Source organism: Cotesia typhae, unplaced genomic scaffold (genome assembly GCF_013202065.1).
Source record: "Cotesia typhae breed Kobodo isofemale line unplaced genomic scaffold, CoteBio_Ctyphae scaffold_70, whole genome shotgun sequence".
Classification (NCBI taxonomy): domain Eukaryota; kingdom Metazoa; phylum Arthropoda; class Insecta; order Hymenoptera; family Braconidae; genus Cotesia; species Cotesia typhae.
The window spans coordinates 1,211,193-1,225,974 of NW_027423780.1; the positions used below are offsets into that span (position 1 = coordinate 1,211,193).

General features: G+C 39.8%; 2 protein-coding genes across 2 annotated transcripts in view; one reads left to right on the forward strand and one right to left on the reverse strand.

Annotated features, from left to right (window-relative positions):
* Positions 1-14,782, forward strand: part of LOC141537283 (endochitinase-like) — a 235,377-nt gene that overhangs the window by 155,180 nt on the left and 65,415 nt on the right. The gene's annotated exons all lie outside the window — the stretch shown is intronic.
* LOC141537287 (uncharacterized) overlaps positions 14,083-14,782 on the reverse strand; it is a 33,618-nt gene continuing 32,918 nt past the window's right edge. Inside the window, exon 3 of the mRNA XM_074258179.1 lies at positions 14,083-14,518. Coding sequence (XP_074114280.1) covers positions 14,216-14,518 — 303 coding nt within the window. The 3' untranslated portion in view covers positions 14,083-14,215. The remainder of the gene's footprint in view (positions 14,519-14,782) is intronic.

A 14,782-nucleotide genomic window follows, 5' to 3' on the forward strand; every position in this document is an offset into this window, starting at 1 on the left:
GGATGTATACAGATATACAGTCTTTTAATTTTCGTTTTTTATTAGTTGCAATTAAACGACACTGAATTAATTAGTCATTTGCATTCAGTGATCAACAATCATCGATTAGAATTAAAAAAAAAAATTTAACTCGAATAATGGATTTCTTCACAAGTTACAGTGTTTCCGGGTTTCACTCATGACGGACAGGAAAATTTTTTGACCTATGTTGGTGTATTTTTTCAAATTCGATTGCAGTTAATCAATTTTTAAAAAGTATAGAATTAATCTCCATGAAATTATCTCGACAATAGTATGCAAATAATCTTGATTCCGTGAACTAACAAGGCTATAATATAATAATAATAATAATAATTAATAAAAATAGCCGCCAAAATGAGGCGAAAAAAATTTTTCGATCGTAAAGCACTCTCTAATGCTTCGCATCATGAGTCGTGCAATAGAACATAGTCGGGAGGAAGTGTTGGAACAGTACAGTTAGCGCCTATGCTATTTGACTCTACTGCGCTCTTTGCGCAGCCTCTCCCCTCCTACTGGAGTACTAAGGGTACAGAAAGTCTGCATCTTTTGAGTACTCACTTAATCTGTTTTTAGGCGTCTTAACGATTTTTACGACTGTACGAAAGTCTCAATAAATTCTAATTAACTTTAACTCTGTGTTATGATTTATAAACCATAACTCCAAAAATTTTATAACACAATATTAAAGTAAGATCTTTAATTACAACTCGATAATAAATTCTTTGAGGTTTTCTTTAACTAGGAATGCATAAAAATCCGTAGTCTATTCTATGAGTTTCATTCTGTAACTGATTAAAAAGGCATTAAAGAACATACATGGTAGTTTTTAAATATCATCACACCATGGGAATAAACTGGTAATATGGTGTGTTCTGCGCAGACGCTGGCGTATGAACATCACCGTCAGGAATTTTGAAAGATAACATTAAAAGAATAAGAAAGAATCTACAGAGGCATAACAATATTTTAAAACTTTTTGCAGTGAAAATATGTGAACTAAGCTGAATTTGGAAAAGAATAATTTTTTTTTCTAAATCCAAATTTAAAAAAAAACCTCTTTTCTGAGGTTACTTTTATTATTATTATTATTATTATTATTATTATTTTGTTATTAAATGCTCAGGGGGGTTATCCCCGGAGTCCGATTCTCCGAGGGCCCAACCTGAGCTCCATCCGTTACTGCTGGACCACTCTGCACAACAAGGCGGATAGTGATCACAGCAGGCCAAAGTCATTTCCCTTAAGAGACGGAGAGAACCAAGTAAAACAGCCTTCTGCATCCTAACTGCCAAGAACTCAGCTTTTGATGAGCAAACTGGAACTTTGGCAAGTGAGGATACAAAAGACTGTTTCATCCCTCCTAGGACGCCAACAATCAGGACGACAAGCTTGACACGGTAACCTGGGTAAAGTTTGCCAATTTCAAACAGGAGATCCTGATATATTTGTCTTTTGTGCTCTTCTTTGGCTGAGATGTTGTATTCAGCCGGGGCCGAGAACTCAATGACATAAATGTCACGAGTGGCCTTGTCGAAGAGCACAATATCAGGTTTGTTGTGATCTATCCGCCGGGTTGTTGCAAATGGGATGTTCCAATAAATTTTGCAACTGTCATTCTCAACAACCTGGGGAATATCTCCTGGCAAATAAGGCAGCACTGGTGTCACGTCAATACCGTAGCAATGACGAAGATAGTAGTACAGTACTCTCAGGGCAGCATTGTGACGCTGGATATATGCACCTCTCGCCAGCACTGGACATGCCGGCAAAAGGTGCATAAGCGTCTCCGGATGTTGTCTACACCTCCTACAGGACGTGTCCGGAAGCTGCACCTGGAGCACCTTGCTACGGTACTCAAGAGTGTTAATGACACCATCTTGGCAGGCAAATATGAACTCTTCAGTCTCGGACATCAGGCCCGCTGACTTTAAGAAGGAAAACGTCAGCTGGATGGACAAGCCATGATCACGCACGTATTTAAAGAACACGCTGTGCATGGACTTGTCCATCAGTTCGCCAAGGAGTAGTTTTTCCTCGGCATTCCTGATGACGCTCTTAAATTCCTCCTTTCGGTGTTCCATAAGAGCGTTTATTTCTCCAAGACCAAGGGTTCTTGCCGCATATGTTGCTGCCTTATACAAGAATGACCCCTTATGCGCATTTTCATGTTTATGTACAATTTGCATAAGAAAGTCATCCTCGTCTGCAGTGAAATTGACAACTTCGTGAGTTAAACCCAGGACCAAACGGTCGTGAAGCCGCTCCAAACTCTGCAAACCTCTCCCACCGATGGACCGGGAGAGGTATAATCTGGCGACTGATGAATTGGGGGCATGCATGCTCCGATTCATATTAATGATCATACGGGTTTTGATGTCGAGATCTCGTAAATCCTTTCGGGTCCATTTCAGGACACCGAAAGAGTATAGTAAGACTGGGACAGCGAGCATGTTAGTAGCTGAGACTTTGTTTTTGCCGGAAAGTTCGGAGGACCAAATTTTCCGGAGTCTCCTAACATACTCGCTCTGGAGAGTTGTTCAGACTTCAGAGACCGCATGCATGCGGTGCTCTTCCATTCCTAGATATCTATACAACTCCCCGGCGTCTAATTGTCTTAAGACACTCCCATCTACTAACTCGACATCATCACCAGTATCAGAGCACTTACCCCTCGCCAGATGTACGACCGCACACTTGTCCAACCCAAAAGACATTCCGACATCTCGTGTGTACTCTGCTACGATGTTGAGGGCTGCTTGTAGATGATCTTCATCAGCACTATATAGCTTCAGATCATCCATGTAAAGCAGATGGGTGATCGAATATTTTCGATCACCCGGAGGCCCACAGAGTACCCACGAGTTTTACGGAGAGCAACAGATATAGGCAGCAGTGAAATGCAAAACAGCAGAAGGCTCAAGGAATCGCCTTGGAAGACCCCTCGTTTGTACTCTACAACTCCGGTTACGTGCAATGCGTTTCCACTTCCAATGTGAAAACGCGTTCGCCAGAGCTGCATTGTACGTCGAATGCATTCCACTATTTCGGGATTGACTCCCAGGCATTTGAGTAGATATAAAATCAACTCATGTGGAGTTGAGTCAAATGCCTTGCGATAGTCAATCCAAGCCATTGACAGGTTGCGTTGATAGTAGATCGCATCTTGTAAGACGCATCGATCCACTATCAGGTTCTCCTTGCAACCTAACAGGCCTCTTTTACTGCCACGTTGTTCATATATCTGTTGCCATACAGGCTCTATCTGCTGCAAGATACGGTTATTTAAAATTTTCGTAAAAATTTTATAAACCGCATTCAAGCAGGTGATAGGCCTGAAATTCTTAGGGTCAGACAAGTCACCTTTTTTAGGTATCAGTACGGTTCGCCCTTCTACAAGCCAGTTCGGAATCGGATCGTCAGCTCTAATGTACGATGTAAATATGCAGGCCAGATGGAGGTGGGTAGAAGTAAACTTCTTCCACCAGAAGACATTAATGCCATCTGGTCCCGGGGCAGCCCAATTTTTGCTGACATTTAGAGCTGAACGAACTTCATCCACACTGACTGCAGGGCTCTCTTCATCAGCATTCTGCCGACGGTGTTCCCGACAGAATGCTTTGAAGTCGTGCAGAGCTGGAGTATTGGCGTTCACGTTTGGTTGATCTCCATACAACTCAGTCCAAAAAGCTTCCACCCGCTCAGGTGTTGGATAAGTCCCAGTAACATCGGTCTTTGCTGTCAGAAATCGTGAAGGGCTGGATTGAAACAACGAGTTGTCGACCAACCGCTTCAGCCTTTTCTCTAGTGACTTTTTGGCAGTCACTAGAGCCCGCAATTTATTAAGAGACTCTTCTTTGATGACAAGAAGAGTACTCTTGTTCAGTGTGTGATGACGCCACCGAAGTTCAGCAACAATGCGTCGAATTCGGGGCGTGTATGCTTTTTGAGTTGTTTCGAACTCAATCACACACTGAATGCGGGAGACATGTTTCCGGGATCTGTCAATTTTGGAGCCAAGTTGTAAGATGCGCTGTCTCAACCTTGCCTCGATCGAGAGACAATGTCTCTCTCTCGGAAAAGCCGAAACTGCTGCACCATACACAACCTGGCTCACAGTGAGCAGGGTGGAGTCCTCCAGGATGGCTGCACGGAGATCTTCGTTTACCGCGTCAAGCTGTTGTTGGGAGTAAGTTATCTTTTTAGATATACTTACTTGCCGTCCTACAAAGGGATTGTTGTTGTCCAAGGAGGAACGGCGTCGCTCTTGGTGTAGTTGCGCCGGAAAGGAAAGTCTATTAGACTGCCTTCTGTCCAGCACAAGCGATCTTCTATTTCGCCGAAGATGAGCGACATAATTACGCAGGTGTTTGGGCGTAAAATGCGCTAGCTCCGGATGCATATCACTCCAAAGAGTGTGCATCCGGGCCATATAGCCGCTCACCCCCGGCTCGCTACGTTGGTAGCACACCAAGAGATCGACTCTCAGTTCCTCCGTCCACTTAAAGTAAGTCCTTAAGGCGCCAGGGTCGTCATCATTCATCGGGTCCGGTGTGCTCCTCCCACCTGATGAATGGTCCTCATCCGAAAAGGACCGGTTGTGGGGAGCACTTCTGAGTTGGTATCTTGTGGTAACTCAGTTATTTCCATGCAGTGGGTAGTTGGCCCACTGCACGGGCTACGTCGTTCGCCTACAGACCTGATGTTATGGTCTGCGTTTCCCGCGATGCGCCGCTTGGAGGCCACGTAGCAAGCATCGCTTATTATTATTATTATTATTATTATTATTATTATTATTATTATTATTATTATTATTTTGCTATTAAATGCTTAGGGGGGTTATCCCCGGAGTCCGATTCTCCGAGGGCCCAGCCTTAGCTCTATCCGTTACTGCTGGACCACTCCGCACAACAAGGCGGTTAGTGATCACAGCAGGCCAAAGTCATTTCCCTTAAGAGACGGAGAGAACCAAGTATAACAGCCTTCTGCATCCTAACTGCCAAGAACTCAGCTTTTGATGAACAAGCTGAAACTTTGGCAAGTAAGGATACAAAAGACTGTTTCATCCCTCCTAGGACGCCAACAGTCAGGACGACAAGCTTGACACGGTAAACTGGGTAAAGTTTGCCAATTTCAAACAGGAGATCCTGATATATTTGTCTTTTGTGCTCTTCTTTGACTGAGATGTTGTATTCGGCTGGGGCCGAAAACTCAATGACATAAATGTCACGAGTAGCCTTGTCGAAGAGCACAATATCAGGTTTGTTGTGATCTATCCGCCGGGTTGTTGCAAATGGTATGTTCCAATAAATTTTGGAACTGTCATTCTCAACAACCTGCGGAATATCTCCTGGCAGATAAGGCAGCACTGGTGTCACGTCAATACCGTAGCAATGACGAAGATAGTAGTACAGTACTCTCAGGGCAGCATTGTGACGCTGTATGTAGGCACCTCTTGCCAGCACAAGACATACCGACAAAAGGTGCATCAGCGTCTCTGGATGTTGTTTACACGTCCGACAGGACGTGTCCGGAAGCTGCGCCTGGAGCACCTTGCTACGGTATTCGAGAGTGTTGATAACACCATCTTGGCAGGCAAATATAAACCCTTCGGTCTCGGACATCAGGCCAGCTGACTTCAAGAAGGAGAATGTCAGCTGGGTGGACAAGCCATGGTCACGAACGTGTTTGAAATACACGCTGTGCATAGACTTGTCCATGTGTTCACCGAGGAGTTTTTTCTCCTCGGCTATCCTGACGACGCTCTTGAACTCCTTTTTCGCCAGTTCAATGAGAGCGTTTATTTCTCCGAGACCTAATGTATTTGCCGCGTAGATTGCTGCCTTATACAAAAACGATCCCTTCCGCGCATTTTCAAGACTATGAACAAATTGCATCAGGAAGTCGTCCTCGTCTGCTGTGAAATTGGCAACCTCGTATGTTAAACCCAGAACCAAACGATCGTGAAGCCGCTCCAAGCTCTGCAATCCTCTCCCTCCGATGTTCCGGGAGAGGTACATCCTGGCGACTGATGAGTTAGGGTGCATGTTCTGATTCATATTGATGACTTTACGGGTTTTGATGTCGAGATCTTTCAACTCATTTCGAGGCCATTTCAGGACCCCAAAAGAGTAAAGTAGGACCGGGACAGCAAGCATGTTAGTAGCTGAGACTTTGTTCTTGCCGGAAAGTTCTGATGACCAGATCTTCCGCAGTCTCCTAACATACTCGCTGCGAAGAGTTGTTCGGACTTCAGAGACGGCATGCATTCGCCGCTCTTCAATCCCTAGATATCTGTAAAACTCTCCGGCGTCTAATTCTCTTAAGACGCTCCCATCCACTAATTCGACATCTCCACCCGTATCAGAGCACTTACCCTTCGCCAGGTGTACGACCGCACACTTGTCCAACCCAAAAGACATTCCGACATCTCGTGTGTACTCTGCTACGATGTTGAGGGCCGTTTGTAGATGATCTTTGTTGGCACAGTATTTCTTTAGATCATCCATAAACAGTTGGTGAGTGATCGAGTATACTCGATCGCTCGGTGGCCCCGCAGAGTACCCACGAGTTTGTCGGAGGGCAACAGATATCGGCAGCAGTGAGATGCAAAACGACAGAGGGCTCAGGGAATCTCCCTGAAAGACGCCTCTCTTGTACTGAACAGCTCGGATCACGTGCAATGCATTTCCACTTCCTATGTGAAAACGCGTTCGCCAGAGCTGCATCGTACGTTGGATGCATCTCACTGTTTGGCGATTGATTCCGAGGCATTTGAGCAGATAGAGAATCAACTCATGTGACGTTGAGTCAAATGCCTTACGGTAGTCAATCCAGGCCATGGACAGGTTGCGTTGGTAGTAGATTGCGTCTTGAATGACGCATCTATCTACCAACAAGTTGATCTTGCAACCTGACACGCCCTGTTTACTGCCACGTTGTTCGTATATCTGTTGCCACACAGGCTCTATCTCCCGCAAGATACGGTTATTTAAGATTTTTGTAAAAATCTTGTAAACCGCATTCAAGCAAGTGATAGGCCTGTAGTTCTTCGGGTCGGACAAGTCACCCTTTTTAGGGATGAGTACGGTTCGCCCTTCTACCAGCCAGTCTGGAATTGGTTCGTCGCCCTGAATGTATGATGTAAAAATCCGGGCCAGATGAGCATGTGTAGAAGAAAATTTCTTCCACCAGAAGATGTTTATGCCATCTGGACCCGGGGCAGCCCAGTTCTTGCTGCCATTCAGGGCTTTACGAACCTCTTGCACACTGACTGCAGGGCTCTCTTCGGCGATATCCTGCCGTCGGTGTTTTCGACAGAATGCCTCGAAGTCGTGCAGAGCTCGAGTATCCGGGATCACGTTTGGTTGATCTCCGTACAATTCACTCCAAAAGGCTTCCACTCGCTCAGATGATGGATAATTCTCGGGAACAGCGGTCTTAGGTGACAGAAAGCGTGAAGGGTTGGATCGAAACAAAGAGTTGTCGATCAACCGCTTCAGCCTTTTCTCTAGTGACTTTTTGGAAGCCACCAGAGCCCGCAACCTGTTACGAGAATCTTCTTTGATGACAAGAAGAGTACTCTTGTTCAGTGTGTGATGTCGCCTTCGAAGTTCTGCCGCCAGGCGACGAACTTTTGGCGTGTACGGTTTTTGAGTACTAACATACTCTATCACACACTGAATGCGGGAGACTTGTTTCCGAGAAATGTCAATTTTGTGTCCAAGTTGAACGATGCGCAGCTTCAACTTCGCCTCGAAGGAGAGAGAATGTCTTCTCTCTATCGGCAGAAGCGAAGCCGCGGCACCGTAGACAACTTGGTTGACAGTGAGCAGAGTGGAGTCCTCTTGAAGCTGTGTGGGGAGATCTTCGTTCACCGTGTCGAGCTGTTGTTTTGAGTGAGACATCTTTTTGGAGATGCTCACTTGTCGACCTGTAAAGAGGTTGTCGTTGTCCTCGGAGAAACGGTGCCGTTCTTGGTGTAGCGGTGCTGGAAATGAAGGCCGATTAGACAGCCTTCTATTTGGCAGCAGCGATCGTCGATTATGCCGAAGGTATGAGGCGTAATTACGCAGGTGTTTGGGCGTAAAATGTCTGTGCTCCGGATGCATGCCACACCAAAGTGTATGCATCCGGGCCATATACCCTGATACCTCCGGCTCGCTGTTCTGCCAGCACACCAAGAGATCGGCGCGAAGCTCCTCCGTCCACTTAAACTTAATCCTATAAGCGCCGGGGTCGTCATAAGTCATCGGGTCCGGTGTTCTCCTCCCACCTGATGACTGGTCCTCATCCGAAGAGGACCGGTTGTGGGGAGCACTTCTGAGATTATACTGTTTTGGAACTCAGATATTACGGTGCAACGGGTAGTTGGCCCGTTGCTCCGGTTACGTTGTTAGCCTACAGACCAGATGTTGCGGTCTGCGTTTCCCGCGGTGCGCCACTAGGAGGCCACGTAACAAGCACCGCTTATTATTATTATTATTATTATTATTATTATTATTATTATTTTTATTATTAGTATTATTATTTGTGAGGAAGTGAATTAATTTACACCAGTATTTATATTTAATAATATAAATAAATCTTTATTTGACTTCTAAACAATCTAGATATTAATAATATGTTTATTATAATTAATGATATGCAACAATATAAATTGCAACGCAATAAGAAACAACTATCAGAACGCAATGGCACGTGGTAGTACGTAACACCGCCAAGAGTACATAGCACACCGTAGAATAAATGAATGTAGGGGAGAGGAGTCGTATGCGCCGCCAATCGGCGCGTAGATCTTCGCCAACTCACTAGTGATAATAATAATGATATAGATATATATAATAATAATAAGCTTAAGCGGACTTGGGTAAATCTTGATTTCTTAACACTCCCTCCATTTTCCCACGTCCAGCTTCCACTGCGCTACTTCTTACGATCAATAGAGTTTTCTGTAACATAGTGAAAATATAATTATAATTAATTTTAACAATTTTATCAACTTCTAATTATTCTAGTCCAAAAGTCTATCTCTTAAATATCTAAATGATTCTGCAGGTAATGGTTTTGTAAGTGTATCTGCTAGGTTCTCTTTCGTAGATATCCAACAAACTCTTATTCTATTTTCATTAATGCATTGTTTAATGAAATCACCATGGGTGTTTGCCATGTGTTTTCTATTACCTGTTTTCTCTCTTTCTCGTAATTCTAATTTAATTTCATTTACACTATTATCGAACATCTTAAGTTTATGACTGCCATCTCTTTTGGTACAGTCATTTGCTGACTTGTTATCACACCAAATCGTCGTAGGAAATAGTGTTTTTCCAATAATAAATCTAATCGCTTTATCCAGAGATATTATCTCTTGACACGCATCGCTCATTGCTAAATATTCAGCTTGACACGTCGAAAGCGTAACGTAATTTTGTTTGTGACTTCTCCATGCTATTATGTCACCAAACAGTCTAATAATGTATCCACCTGAAGAAGTTGAGTCATCATTGTCTCTAAAGCTCGCATCGGAGAAAGCTTCTAATTCATCTGAGTTTCCTGCGTATTTTAGGCTTGAATTTAAAGTACCCTTTAAGTATCTCAGAATTCTTTTAACATTTTTCCAGTCATCCTCGCTGGCATTTAATTGTTTTCTAGCTAAATAATGTACAGCAATCGCAATATCTCGTCTAGTTCCATTTGCTAAGTACATAAGACTTCCAATTGCCGCTCTGTATGGGACCTTTCTAGTCGTTGATGATTGTTCACATTTTGACGATCCTGATTCTTCTAGTTTTCTTCTTTTGCATCTATTTTCAGTCTGTCTTGTAATCATTGGAGTATTTTGAGGATTACAATCTGTCATCTTGAATCTATCTAAAATACTATCAATATCATTACTTTGATTTAATACAATGTATTTCTCTTGTCTATTTCTCTCTATTTCAATTCCAAGAAACTTCCTGGGTTCACCAAGAATTTTCATCTCAAAATTCTTGCATAAGTGATTTCCAACTTCATCTAATTTTGTTTTATCATTACTAGCTGCTAAAATGTCATCTACATAAATTAGCAACACAACTATGATTCCATTTTTCCTCCAAGTATACCGACATGGTTCGTGTAAATCGTTTTCGAGACCAATTTCTTTTACCACTTGATTAAATCTAATGTTCCATTTCTTTGGACTTACCTTTAATCCATGCAAAGATTTCTTTAATTTAAGTATCTTTGTTTGTTTTGTCTTTTCATCTACATCTAGACCTTCGGGTATCTTCATATAAATATCTTCATCTAAGTTTCCATAAAGGAATGCTGTTTTCACATCATATTGACATATTTCTAGGTCATATTTATTTACTATTGAGATTAATGCTCGTATAAGTGATAGTCTAGACACTGGTGAGTATGTATCTTTTAAGTCATAGTCATTCTTGTCTTTGAAACCTCGACATACTAGTCGTGCTTTATAAAGTACATCTTTATTTACTTCTACTTTCCTTTTAAATACCCATCTTGAATCAATGATGTTTAATTTTCTTTCAGTTTTACTTGCTTCTTCCAAATCTACGAATTTCCAGACGTCATTTTTAGTTGTAGAATCCAGTTCATCCTTGATAGCTCTCATCAATTGACATCTTTCACTTGAATTGCTTGGCTCATCATAGTTGATTGGTTCTTTGTTTAACGAAGTGATTAGACAATTTATCAGTTCTTGTTCATCCTTCTTTGATTGATCTTCTGACGTATTGACGCTTCTTACAAAGCTTATATCTTCAATTAATTTTCTATCTTTATCCTTTTTAGATTCTAATTTTCTTTTTATCTCACCTCTAGTACATGGTCTAATTTCTTCTGATGAATTCTTCTTTTCATTTAAGTATTTAACATCTAGTGGATTTTTGCGGGTTCTTCCTCTTTTTCTTTGTTCTGGTTTCTCCTTTTCTTCGTTGATTTGCTCTTCCAAATTGTTTGATACATTTTCGTTTGACTTCCAACTTATTTCATCTTCAGTTTCTTCTATTGGTTTATTCTTATATACATCTTTGTACACTAATTTTTCATTAAATCTAACATGTCTTGATTCTAGAAATTTCCTTGTATTTGGATGCCATAATAAGTATCCTGTGGGTCTATATCCCACCATGACTGCTTTGATTGCTCTCTCGCTGAACTTGTGTTCTGGTTTTGGGATTCTAATATATCCAATACATCCGAATCTTTTAATTTTGTCAAAATGACAATTTTCATTTTTGTTAAACTTCATCAGTGGTACGTTGTAATCTATGGATTTATGTGGTGTTCGATTGTATGAGTGTACTGCTGCATCTACTGCTAACTCCCACATACTCTTAGGTAAACCAGAATCTAGCATATAGGTTCTAACTTTTCTTTGTAGCGTAACGTTGAATCGTTCTGATACTCCATTGTGTTCAGGAGTATATGGCGGAGTTAATTCCAATTCTATCTTTTCTTTTCTTAAGACATCTAGAAATTTTCCACCAGTAAACTCTGTTCCTTGATCCGATCTAACATAGCATACTTTCTCATCTTTACCAAGTAGATTTCTAGTAGATATGAGAAACTTTTCTAATGTTTCTCCTGATTCATCCTTAGTCTTTACTGCATATGCTCTAGCTAATCTAGAATAATCATCTATGTACACATTAATAAATCTTTTGTGTCCTGGGTATGAGGTTGGTTTTATCGGACCCATCGTGTCCGTATGTATTATTTGTAGTGGTCTTGGTGCTCTTTGTCTAGTTTCTTTAAATGGTAATTTTTGCATCTTTGACATAATACATATTTCACAGTCTAAAATAGAATCATCAAATTTAACCTTCTCTAATTTGTTATATACTTTCTGCAATTTCTTGAGATAGTTCAATGAAGCATGACCAAGTCTTAAATGCCATAACATAGCTTCGTTTATTTTACTTGAGTCTGTTGTTCCTTGCTCTAATGGATTTGTTGTAAATAACTCTTCTAAATTCTTAATGTTCTCAATATCGTCTAACTTAATTGTATTTCTAGTTATTAAACAAGAATCCCAATTAAATATGTCAGTCTTTGAGTTCTCAGTGTGTTGTTTCATTTCTGGAGATGTTATATCTTCTTCCTTCCTTCTGATTGAAGAATCCTTTAACTCTTCATTTTCTGATTCTCCCTCCCTTCTTTGCAAATCTATTTCTACTTCATTTATGTTATAGTCCTGGGTCATCACAGCTTTACAGAGATAGGTGTTATATCCCCAGTCTGATTCATCTTCATTGCCTATGTAGTTCTTGACTTTGAAGTTCAATATCCAGTTGGGTTTTTCATATGTTCCTTCTAGTATTACTTCTTCTAAATTTTTACTGAATACTCGTAACAATTTATCATCTAAATAAATCTTAAATCCTTTATCTACTAATATTCTTAATGATAATAAATTATCTGATACATCTTTAGCACTAATAACATTTGATAATTTGATTATCTTGTTGTCTTGATTCGTATGAAGCAAAAGATCACCTTTTCCATCTATTAAAATATCAGCCGATTTATTCTTATTGGCACTCTTAATTACTTTGTTTTCACATCTTTCAAAGTTACTTAATATTAAGCTATTCTTTACTATATGATCTGTTGCTCCTGAATCAGCAATAAATTTAATGTCATCTATTAAAACTTCATTTAATTGTTTCTTACCTTGATTTTCATCAGTCATTCTTTTTGCACTAATGCCATCCCGCTTGAATACATTTTGTACTAATTATTGATTATTCTTATTATATTTTCTATCGCATCTATCATTCTTATATGGTTTAAAGTTCACCTTATGTCTAACTCTATGAGTTTCCTGTCTATCTAGTTTACCTCTAAACTTGATATTATTATTATTTACAATCTTATTTTTAACTCTGCCATCCTTGCACTCTGAACCCTTATGAGATCTTATCTCCTGGCAGCAGAACCATAGATCTTTTGGTAGGGGACAATTTTCAATTTTATGACCAGGTTTGGCGCATCTGTGACAGTTTTTCTTGCCGTCCACCTTGACTGTTTGAGCCTTGATCGTCTCCTCCCCGTCGTTGGTTTTGCTCTCAGCTTCTAACTGCAGTATAAAAGATTTCATTTCATTTATTGTCATCTCTTTTGAATTAGATCTTTTGATGAAATCAGCAGACATTAATTGAGGATTCATTGGGGTTATGGCTTGATAAAATGCAGCTCTGATTTCTTGCTCAGTTAGTTGCTCCCCATCTCCGCAAGATTCATACTCTCTGATGATCTGGTCAAATCTTTCACAGAAATCATTGACCTTTTCATTCTTTTTCATCTTAATTGAATACAGTCTTTTTCTAACAAAACTTGAAGTAAGATTTATTTGTTCTTTTCTACAAGCTTTGATTTTCTTTAAGACTTCTATAGGTTCAGGAATATCGAGAATTTTCTTATGATAATCTTCATCTAAATGATTAATAATAATATCTCTAACCAGACATTTTCTTTTATGAATTATTGAATTTGGTAAATTATTTTTATTACAATTATTTTCATCTATTACATCTAATAAATCACAATTTGTTAGTTCTGATTTTAAATAATCAAGCCAAATATTATAATTTGATTTTTGAGTTAACTTGTATTCTCTTTTAATGTTGATTTTATTTTGATTTAATAGTAATGCATCTTTAAGCAAATTCAATTCTCTAGTGATGTTGTTATTCCCATTTGTAGTGTCTAACTGTGGTCTATCTGGTATATTGGGAATTATATGTGAATCTTTTACCTTAGTTGCTTCTAATTTAGCCTTCTCACGATCTAGTTCTGCTATTCGTCCATCTACAGTCATCTTAAGAGCTTTGACCAGTTCGTGAGTGACTTCCTCTAATCGTTTTGCAGCTCTACCGAGTGTTGCTGCCATCTCACGAGTCTGTTTGTTGGACTCGACCATCATCATCTTCATGTCTTCTAATTCTTTGTTGCCAATTATCATCATCTTTTCACAACTGACAATCTTAGCCTTGGCATTTTCAGTTTTATTTAAAATACCTTCATCTTTATCTGTAAACATATAATCTTAATTAGTATCTGGAATTTTGTTAACATCTAAGCGTCTTAATGTCTAAATAGGCCTCCTCTAATTATTCTTAAATACTTTTATACTTCTTAGAATGTATCTTCTAGTTTAGTTTACAGTTTCTAAATTATTCTATAGTCAATACTTACTTGTCGACTGGTCAGGTTTCACAGGTGTTGAGAAATTATTCATCTTAATCTGTAACTCTTGTTCCTCTTTATTCTCATCAGTTATATTTGATGGTCCTGCATCGTTTTTATCTGTCAAGTGAATCAATCCCTTGTGGAATTGTGACAGACTATGGAGGGTATCCATATTTTTCTCAATTTTTATTTTTGATGTTGGATTTTGTCCAACATTCTCCAAGCTAGATGATGTTCTTTCACAACTTCCGTCGCTGTTATAGTCGACCAGTTGAGCCTTTTCTTCCGACTCTGACATCTATTTCGGATTTTATGAAACAGAATTTAAATTTAATTAATTATACATTTAATTAATAATTTATCGTCTAATTAATAATTTCCATCTATCTCTTATTATTAATATTCTAAAAGTCTATTCGTCTAATACCAGATACTCTTCATAATTAATTCTGTTTCGTGCTTCTAAATTAAAATGAACGCACTGCAATTCATTTCAATTTGAAACGCAAGATTAATTATCTACACAGCACCACCTCGAGTATGCACACCTATTCTAACGTAC